Below are 11,199 nucleotides of genomic sequence, written 5' to 3' on the forward strand. Positions count from 1 at the left end.
GGTGTAATCAGCAACCTGTGAATTACCACTTCATTTCCTGGTTTTGATTGTAAATCAGTTCAGTCACTACATTTAGAAGACTTTAACCAAGTCTGTTTTGTACCGAATTACCTTTAACTATTTGATACCTAGGAGAATATTTCCTTTTGCTTCTAAATAATAATCTCACATTCAGGAACATATCAGGCCTTGGGAATTAAAAAACAAGCAAACCCATTTCTTAATGGTGGCATTTGTAAAAATGTTTTAACTTTAATAAAATATTTTTTTTCCTTGAGTCTTCTTTCAGTCTGCAAACCTCAGCACCTGTAGTTAATGCTAAACAATAACAACAACAGCAAAAAGCCAACATTTGTCAGTGTGTACTTAATTCAAATAGCAGGGATCTTGGAGATGATTTCCCTATTCTATTCTTCACTTGGTCAAAATGAAAGCAAAATGTAGGAGAAAAATGACAGAAAGGCACAAAGCAAAAACACTTCCATTCCTCTCCTTTTATGCATGTGCATTTTGAATTTACCTTTTGGCCAGAATGTTGGGCAAAGAAACATTTAAGTGCTTACTTTGCTGTCTTTATTAGTAGGGAGATAACCTTCATATTCCTGTGGTGACCTTATGTTAAATTAGGAGGTGTACCAGAGGCTAGAAATTATGACATGTCCTACTTGAGCACAGGTGCAGCTAGGCAGGGCTCTCTCAATATTATTTCACCCAGCACATCTGGGAGTTACTCCAGATCTTCCCCCTCAATATTCAGCCTGGGTAGGGTTGAAATAAATTTAACCTGAGTTCACTGGATTTTTGCACTTTATCAAAATCTGTTCCAATATTCTACACTCAAATTAAAATCTATTTTTTGATTCTCTGTGGCTTTAAGTTCATTAAATGTGAAATTGGCAGCTTGCTAAAGAAGGTCAGACTGATTAACTGTTTAAGACTTGTACATTTTCTGCTTCACTTTTTTTTTTTAACTGGCAACATCCTGGTGGTGTTTTGTATTTTATGATTTTTGTGGGGGATAGAGCAAGCATAATGTTTAACAAGCAGAGACTTCCCAGATCTCCTTTCCCCTCTGGAAGGTTTAAAAAAAAAATGATAGAAGCGGTTCAAATAGATGCTAGAGTATTTTGGTACAAAGTGGGAAAAAAAAAAAAAGAAAGAAAGAAAAACAGGACAGAAAGACATGTCTACCTTGTTATACCATCCGCTGGTGATTATGTGTGCAGAAATAGTCCCATAATGAAGCGTTTTGGAGCTCATTCAGAAAATTAGTCAACTTTGACAACATTAGGCGAAGTATTTCAAGTCTAAAGAAAGGACTTCTCAGCCCTTTTCTGAAATGTGGCGTTTGCTTGACCATTCTGATTTTTATGTCATGGATGCCACCAAGTGCAAACATGTTTAGAATATTTTAGGCTTTCCTTTCTTCAGAATGAAAAAATGACTAATTGGCTTATTTTCTTAAGTACTCAAAGTATCCCATTTAGCTAATGTGTCTGAGAAGAATTGCCAGTGAATTTGGTATTTCTTTGATTTTGTGGCACTGCTGAGAGTAGGATCAGAAAGATTTTTGGCAGAGTGAATTATGCTGCGTTATGATTATTACTTAGATCCGTTTCACAGGTGAATCCAGTAGTTTTTTTTTTTTGTTACAGCAGTGTAAATGTGGCACATTGTGCTATAGTAGCTTTCTTATTCATGAAACTGTGTCTGTATACTTAAGTGTATATACATTCACACACAAAGAGTATATGTGTTTTTTCACCTCCCTTTTTCTTTGGCATAATAGACAACTTGGTGTACAGGATAAAAAGAAACAAATTTGGTTTCAATCCTTGTTTTTACCAGTTTTTCTTGGTAGTTATTATTTAAGCATTCTTTATGCTCCTTGTGTTAACTATTTGTTTAAGTCACATTCTTCCAAAACTTATAAACCAGACCTATTTGAATCGTGTGTGTGTGTGTGTGTGTGTGTGTGTGTGTGTGTGTGTGTGTGTGTCCTTTGGAGTTACACAAGTCAGACAGGTTTTTTTGAATACATGATGATTTGCTTCATTGATAAGTGCACTTTCTTGTTGATAACCTCCACATCCTTGTACATTTTGCATGCTCAATTTTTTCTGTTACATAGAGAAAACTAGAAACACTTTACATGATGTGGAAGGGTGGGATGGGGTTGAGAATGTATTTTCCCCCTTTTCTCTCCCCTCTGGCACTTTAATAATTGTGCTTTTGTTTTTCCAACCACAGCCGAACCTCTTGAAGCCATTCTTACAGATGATGAACCAGACCACGGCCCGTTGGGAGCTCCGGAAGGGGACCATGACCTCCTCACCTGTGGGCAGTGCCAGATGAACTTCCCATTGGGGGACATTCTTATTTTTATCGAGCACAAACGGAAACAATGCAATGGCAGCCTCTGCTTAGAAAAAGCTGTGGATAAGCCACCTTCCCCTTCACCAATCGAGATGAAAAAAGCATCCAATCCTGTGGAGGTTGGCATCCAGGTCACGCCAGAGGATGACGATTGTTTATCAACGTCATCTAGAGGAATTTGCCCCAAACAGGAACACATAGCAGGTAAATGAGAAGCAAGGAGAAAAGCTGTTTGCATGTTTTCTTTTCATTTTCAGAGGTGCTGTAGCCAAGCAGTAAGGAGTGGTGAAGTGCTTTCTGTATATCTCCATGTGACTGTCCATGACAGCCCTGTAACGTTAAAATAATCATTCCTATTGCATATGTCCAGAACACAGAAAATAAATATTTTCCACCTCATGGAGTCAGATGTAGGTGGAATAGGTACACACACCTGACACCCTCTCTCTGGATCTGCTGACTCTGAATTTCTTTCCTTCTCTCTGCCTGCCTTCTTCTCATTTTAAAGTGTTGAACCTTAACTACACCCAGCCCAGCTTTCAACATCCATTTCTGGCCTTGGTGACTTGTCAGAGGCAAAGCGGCCACATAGACATTTGTGGTTCAGCCAATGACCTGCCTGACTCAGGATACCTGGTTGGGCCTCCCTAGGAGTGCAGTTAGTTCTCAAGGCTTCCCTGAAGTGGGGTGGGCTGTCAGGGTGGCTTGGAGAGGATGGAAAGAGTTAACTGAGCTCCAGGGCTAGCCTTGGATCCATATTGGCTGTCAGCCCGTATGGGGCTGTAATTAAACACAGCCCCGTGGTGGGATGACACCGTGACCTTGACTTTAAGATGCCATTTTCGACTGGCCAGGCCAGAGTAGAGAGGGCAGTTGCTGAAGCGCACAGACATGCTTACTCGAAAAGTTTAAGGGCATGTTGGAAATTTCAAAAGGTTGGTTTGACAGGAACGGCTGCTCCCTGCAGCCTGCCTCCTCAGCTCAATGATAAATGCTTCTCTGTGCTCTCTCTTGTCTCTGATGTGGTTTTGACAGATGTATCTTGATTTTGTTTGTGGTTTACACAACCACATGTCACCCTTACAAATGTCCAGTCCAGACTCCACTGTTTCTGCTATAACACAATGTAAAATTTTTCTTGGAAAAAATACATATACATATTCAACAGCTCTCCCTCCTTCGGTTAATTTTACCAGGGAGGTAGCTAGATGTGTGGGTTTCTTAGCAGCTCAAGGGGAAAGTAATTAAAGGCTAAGAGAGGGACTTAAATTCCTTACTCTGAGTGATAAACAGCAACACTATATGGTGACCCTTAAGACACTTTTTGATTTAGCACATTAGACAAAGCAAGTGCAGATTCTGTGGTGAGAGAAACACCACGCCTATCAATGAATGGATCACTTTCTTCCACACACCCCCACCCCAAGCAGAAGATTTGTTCGGTTTTAGGAAAGGTAGTGCATATAATCAATGGATTCCCTGAAATTTGTCTCTCTGACATAGTTTGACCACAGAGTTAAACCGTAATAGGTCAGTGGCTAGAGGGGAGTAAATGTCATATAATCCCCCCCCCCAATTTGATTATTAAAATCAAACATGGCATCTTCTTTCTTTCTTAAAAAATGTTTTCTGTAATAACACTCAGATACTTTTCCTTTAGTGAAATGAGAAGTCTGCTACCAGAAAAGCTGCATTTGTGAAGTGTTTTTCTTAAATCTACCACATTTAGCTTATGTGACACATAGGTTAAGGTTTTCATCTCCCCCCACCCCACAGTAGGACATGGCAATGACCATTTCCATGTGCTGTCTTGTGACTGGAAGGAAAATGAACAGAAGTGTAAGGCATGATTAATGAAGCAAGAGCAGGCGGAAGGGGATTTGTCGTCTTTGGAGATCCAAAGCCTTGCTAAATCACCAAATATGGAGTAACGCTTGCGTGATGTAACACCGTATTTACATATCGAGCTGCTCGTTTAAAAGACAAAACACAGTGTCTGTCAGGCAAGAATTAAAACCACACTTCTTACTGAGGTTCCAGATAGTTATCCAGTCTCAGATTAACCAGCTCGAAATTCTGGACCTCTGTATTTAGAGGAGGATTCTGAGGCTGGGGAGGGCCTTATAAATAGTTAAGGCTTTTTACTCTTACAGTTGTGAATCTGTATGGGGAAAGAAATTGGCTTTAATTCTCTGGTTGTCATAATGGTTCAGTTCCTTTTTTTCTTTTTTGGAACTGGTTTAATAGCAGAGTCTAGAGAAGTCCCTTCCGCCAACAACAAATAAGGCAAATTCAAGATATACTTTATGAGGCTAATCCGACATAGTTGCACTGAGATGGAAAGCTATCTAAGATAGTCAATGGGTGCACAAGTGCTTGGACCCAGGTGAGGTAAACCTTGCAAACAGGAATAATTACAAAGTCTTGATTCCTTTCATTGTGTTTAATTACCTGTTCCCACCCTGGAATTGGCTGAACATAAATAGCATGGTCACATCTCAAAGTGAGATGTCAGTAACTAGAATCATGACTTATCATAATTCACCGTAATGAATTAAGAGTTTCCTATGGTGAAGTTAATATTCTACCAATGCATATAAATTATGATGCTCTGGCCCTCAGGTACCCCTGAAGTGAAGTTCTGGAAAGACGGCTGTGTTACTCCCAGCCCATTTCTCTAATGCAAATCTCCACAATTCTAAGTCTGCTTTGCTCCTCCTCCTCCTTCTTATGATGAGCAAGGAAACAATAACAGTAATCATTCAGTAGATATTTGAATTGTGTGTCACAAAAAAAAAAAGGAGAAGCAATGTCTGTATTAGGAAAGAGATATATTGATGAATCTCTGGAAGAATATGTTTGGCAACTACATAAAAGGTAGTCATTTAAGCACGCTGTGTAGGAAAGGCTTTATTAAACTGATGTAAGTTGGATTTGAGTTCACAGTGTGCTCTGTGCCATTTTGTAGAAAGGAAGCAGGAATAAAACCGTGACAGATCTTCGTCAGATAAATAAATCTTAGAATTTGGGGCTTTCAAATAGGAGAATAAGGTAGAGTTCATAAGCTCTGTAAAATAGTGTGCATTTTGACTGTTCAGGCCTCCCAAAGCTGAGTGGTTTTTGGAAGATGCTTTTTACCTGGTGAATAGATGGTATGTGCTCCCAACTCCATCCATGTGCAGGTGTTACCTGTGCCCAGGTCAGGGTTGCTTTTTCCATTTTATTCAGATATGTGGCATATTGTGTGATTGTGATCTACAGAGACCACTGAAATAGTTTTAATTGAACTGGAAATATACCTTATATTGTGTGGGCCCGGTCTGTCAATATGTGTGTGGAAGTACTCACCATCAGATACAAGCAGCTTTAACTGTCAGTCAGAGCTTTCAATATGGATTTTGTTGTTTTTGAGTCTCTTATTTTATGATGGGGGAAATATTCATCGAAGATTAGTGGATGTGAAACTGCTGTTTTCTTACAGAGAAAGCCAAAAATATTAATCCACAGTGTCAGATTTGGAGTTTTGACTTATTGCACATAGGAATCTTTAAATTAGGGTTCGACTGTCATAGAAGTTAGTATTTAAGGGAAATGGGGAAAATATAATAAATCCCATAAAGTGCAGTCAAGTCTGGTGTTATTGATATGTAACATTGTTTTCTCCTTAAAATCTTGAATATAAACATATCAGGATATTGGAAATATTTTCCTAGACAGTATAGCTGATATCTAGATAATGATATGTAAGACAGAAACACTCATGAAGGGGGTTATACTAATTTTAAATGGAAAAACATTAGCATGTTGCTTACAGGTAAATCAAGTATAACATATTTGTGCTTTTCAGAATTTAGAAAATCAACTTGCCTTTTCTTTTTGTACCCATTTTAATTCTTTCCTAACTCGGACTGGAGGATGTATTTGTATACTTTATGGTATAATTGTAAATGAGAGTATAAATTATAGTATCCTATTATAACTACTTATTTTTCATTTCTCTTCATTTGTGTGGTTCTGAATAAAAACTACTGACCTCCGAAGTGAATTTTCAAGCCTGGCAGCTAAAACAAACAAACAAACAAACAAACAAACAACAACAAAAAAAACCATCAGCACTTAAAAAAAAATCAACCAATATACTGGCAAACATTTTATTTACCTTCAGAATCCAGAGAGTTGAGAATATTGTTTTCTAATAAATACCTAGGATATTTCCATAGGGAGCTCTGTTTGTGAATCCCCTACCCAAAGACTCATGTTCATGAAACTGGGAGTCCTATATACAAGCTGTATTTGTAAATAAGACAGAGAAAGGTTGTGAACTGGCAGCTTGGATGTTTTGTCAAAGTACAATGTCAGAGAAACTCTTTCTAAGACAAATTGTAAATAGAACTGTCACAGTGATTGCATGATTGAGCCGCAGAAGTGTCCTACAATTGTTGGCATTGTCAGAGGACTTTTGAAAGCTTAATTAAACACGGTGGCCCGCATGGCTGCTAAATTTACTTTGGAAAGCCAAAAAGAAAAAAAATATATATATATCTAAAATGTGTAAGATCCCAAAGATCCCAAAGTTCTTCAGACAGTGTGCCCTTTTGGTGGCACAGAAAAGATGCATTGTGCATTTTCTGAGTTGTCTTTTATAAATAATAGTTTTGAGAATAGGTCCACGTGATATGAAGATCATCCTGTGTGTGATGTGGAGATTGTGTTAGTTTTTCTGTCTCCTGCTGTTACAGACAGTTAATGTAAAAATGGCCTTTTATTGGAAACACAAATATGTATTCACTTCAAGAACAGGAGCAGAGGGGGACAAAGTTTCCCTCCCATTCTCTGTGTTTATTCTATGAAAGCTTAAAAAAAAAAAAAACAGTGTTGTAATTTCTCAAATCACCCCTTCCCTTGTTGTGTTGTAGGTTGTGCCTTTTCCTTTAAAGGATCTGAAATATGGTTTGCCCACCTTTCTCCCAGTGAATGTGGAATTTAATTGTGGAGCTGCCCATGGGCTGAAAAATGTAACTGGGTGTAGAAACATGTAGGCAGGGTCAGGATAGGCACCTTCAGCTCAGGGAAGAGGCGAGTTGGATGCATATTAATGGCACATTTTAGATTCCTGGAAAATCATTAATTTCACACTGCAGTCTCCATGTAGTTTGGTAAATGTGGGAGGGCTAAATGGGGGTACCTAACAAACATGTGAATCCTGGGGCAACATTTTTCAGATTTTCATGATTTCTTAATGAAGGCGTTTAATAAAGGAGAAGAGATGAATGTTGGCTTTGCACACCAGTCAGTGAGCAAGGGAGAAAGTTTGTCTTTCCTTTGGAGGAAAATATTAAATTTAAAAGAAAGTAGAAAGCCCAGCTAGGGAGATGCACTGAGATTGCGTCACTTGATGTTAATTTAATCCACTTTGGTTGGTCTGTTCACACCCTTTATTGCACAAAGAAATCATTTGACAAAATTTACCCCAAGCCCAAGTCTGTTTTTACATACAGTAGTACCAGCTTTGTGCAATAAAAAGCACTTAGCATCAAGCTGGACCCAGCCTGGCACCTTGCCACTTTTTTTAGCATGAGATTTAATCACCAAGGATCTTTAGTACCTTTCTGCTTGTTCAGATTTCATTTGGGTCATGGCTATGTCAGCAGTGTTGTTATTTCAAGGATTTAAAAAAAAAAAAAAGATTTTAACTGAGGGCCCACTTTTAATATTAAATCAAGCAGGTTTTTATTTTATGTGTCAATTTGGAGGACATTAATAAAGTTCATAAAATATGTCCAGAGTATATAATTTAAAGGAGAATGACTAATATTTTTATTTGTAATATGACTAGAAAAATGACCATCGAATCCCTTTCTCCTCTGTCTTTTTTCCTGCTCAGGTAGATAAGCACCCTTAAACTATTTCTCCCCTTTACTGCCAGGGTATAGAGCACTGGCCAATATCAGTAAATTTACCTTTGTAATTTGCCATGTAGTTTTTACAACAATGACCTAATTAATTTGAGCACGAACCATATTATTGCTACTGGAGTCATTTTCTGTCACAAACTTAATTTCCAGGAAATGTAACCTGACGAATAAGAATTCTTCAGCTCTCCACATGTGCTCCTAGAGACCAAAGGCAGATTTAAAATAATAATAATAAAAAAAGGCCAGCATTATTAAAGCCAGTATGCTTGATGCCAAACTCAATTTGAAGCCAGTAAACATCAGGCTGTATTTCTAATCAGTTTTAGAATGTAACGTATTCCAAATTGGGTTCACTGGAATTTGTCTCCCTGCTTTTTACTGGCCAGCTGCACTCCCTATGCATTTTTAAAACATTTCAGCAAAGGCTTTTGCTGTTCTTAGCAGGGTTAGTAACTTGGGGTCTATTTCTGAGCTCATTCGTCATTCTGCGATGGCATTGAGTTAGGTTGGCAAGGGAAGGATTTGAGGCATGGGGGGTGGTGAGGTCACTTCTGATCCCAGCAGGGAATAGGTGAGCTTCATTTGCCTTTACAATAGGCGCACAGTTACTGCACCTTGGAGGAGCTCTCAGGTGCCGCTCAGATGGGCGCATGTAAATGCCCTGTCAGATGCGGAGCCGGAATATTAATGCTTCTTCCACCACCGCACCATAATAAAGCTGTACACAGCAAGCTTAATATGCAGCTAGTCTGGGGAATTGTATAAACTTAGATAGCCCAGTGTGAAAGACAGCAATGGAAGAATGCTCGCTATGCCACAGTTTCCATCTTGTTCTCCTTTGATCTATAGCAAAATGAAAACATCATCCTGTCCTCCTCTTGGAGTTGTCTCCCCAACTCTGCCACCTTCCCATCTACCACCAGAATTTTTTTTTTTTTTGCATGTGCTGGTATGCAGAAATGGGACATAATTTGTTTCATATGGTTAATTACAGGCGTTTGAATATTTAAAATTTTAAATAGCCACAGTTCCAGCTTTTCCTGTTAAAAGTATGTGATTTGAACAAAGGGATTACAGTGTAAATATTTGTGGTGATTTGCAACACCCCTCTTTCCTATTAAACATACACACTCACACACAGTTTAAATCTAGTGCTGACTTAAAGGACTTCACCTTCATTTGTACTTTTTTTTTTTTTTAAACCAACTCTCAATTGGAACTCCATTAAAATGTTTTATCATTATATTTTTGAGTCCGCTGTTGCTTGAGGTTTTAAAGAGGATTTTGATAATGTGTTCATTTAACAGAATCAACAGCTGTCAGAACCAGTTGTGGTAAATCCACAAAACGTATAAAGAAAAATACACACGTTTCCTGAAACAAAACCCTTGGAAAAAATAAGGTGCCAAGAACTGGCAAATTAGAAGTTTGCAGACAGGGAACTGAAGTGGCTCAGTCTCTTGGTTTGCCCTAGAGACTGATCTGAGCAGATCTGATGCAATGCTGCTGGGAGGTGGACTTGAGCAGGTTGCTCCTTAAGGCAAAGCTGTGTGCTACTGACGTGTGCACATGAGGTAGGCTGGGCCTCGGTTCGCTCCCTCTGCTCCCTCCTTTTTTCTTTTGGATCTCTTTATATAGATAAAATATCAAGTTCTTAAGAGTGCTAAACAACAAATTATATCCACCTAAAGGTGAGATGATCGGGTTTAAACTTCCTGTAAAAGAGGCGAGAAGGCGCCTCCCACACCCTTTTCCAGATAGGGTTGGCAGAGTGTTATTCAGAACCGAATCACTCTCTGCCAGGCAATTCCCAGTGGGAACCTGGAGCAGGTATGTTGATGAAGGGGATACCTGGGGACCTTTGGTCACTCACAGTGAGTTTTTGTTTGTATCCTCACTGTTGTTAGCACTGGTGCTGAACAATTACACCCACAATTTGATCTCAGTTTTAGATAGAGGTAAATCCATTGATTAAAAAACTCCTATTAACATAAAGAATGGGATTATTATGAAACCTGCAAAGGTGATTTCAGAAGGAACAAACCCCCAACCCCTTCTATTTTCTTTTTTTGAACTTTCTAAAAACACCAGGAAGGGTCCTGCCAAGCATCAGGGCATTTAAATGTATATTCATCATTTGTTCATTTTCTTGATATGTAATAATGCATTAAAAAGAAAAGCTTTGAGGAGGGTCACATTTTTTAATTTTTAGGGAAATAAGATGAATCTTGGATTCTTAGTTGGAGCACAATGTACTACGTGGCAAGTCTGATCTTTTTATGTTTCAAATATAGTTTCTCTTTGGGGAAAAGAACACAACCCCCCAAAAAACCATAAAACAGAACCTGAAGCACTTTCCTTCACCAATTGCAGGTATACCACGATTTCATGATTTATTTACATTTAAAGGTAAGCCCATAATGAACCATTTACTGCCCATTTTAACTCCTCCACCCCAAATCCTTTGAGTTCACAGTTAAAAACAATGCATTAACCAATGTTAAAATTGAAATCTCAGGAGTTTCTCTCTCCTACTCCATCCCACCTTAAGACTTAGACAAAAGAAAAAAATTATTCTTTTACATTTAAAAGTGAACATTGGCTACTGAAGAATGATTTAAAGGCGGAAAAAAATTTTAATAATAAATCGTAACCTTCTCATGTTATGTTTTTGTTATGTTAAGGGGAAAAAATCAATAAGGAAAAATTTAATTCTGATAAAGATACTCTTGGATCTTTGAAAACAACTGCTGTCCTTTTAACTAAAACATTTGAGCAGCTTCAAAGACTATGTATTTCTTCTGATCTTGGAGCTGTGTGACTGGTAGCAAGAAAGAAAAAAAAATCTTATTCTACATACAAGTGGATTGCTTAACAAGTCAGCACAGACACGTACTTGTTTGTACAA

At 38.3% G+C, this 11,199-nt stretch overlaps 1 protein-coding gene across 9 annotated transcripts in view; it reads left to right on the top strand.

Annotated features, from left to right (window-relative positions):
• The window catches only part of Bcl11a (BCL11 transcription factor A), a 96,921-nt gene that overhangs the window by 5,272 nt on the left and 80,450 nt on the right, over positions 1–11,199 (top strand). For all 9 annotated transcript variants that reach the window (XM_013357162.4, XM_078029145.1, XM_078029147.1 and 6 more), the window contains exon 2: positions 2,251–2,580. In XM_013357162.4, the coding sequence (XP_013212616.2) occupies positions 2,251–2,580 (330 nt within the window). The remainder of the gene's footprint in view (positions 1–2,250; positions 2,581–11,199) is intronic.

This window comes from Ictidomys tridecemlineatus, chromosome 12 (assembly GCF_052094955.1).
Source record: "Ictidomys tridecemlineatus isolate mIctTri1 chromosome 12, mIctTri1.hap1, whole genome shotgun sequence".
In the NCBI taxonomy this organism is placed as follows: domain Eukaryota; kingdom Metazoa; phylum Chordata; class Mammalia; order Rodentia; family Sciuridae; genus Ictidomys; species Ictidomys tridecemlineatus.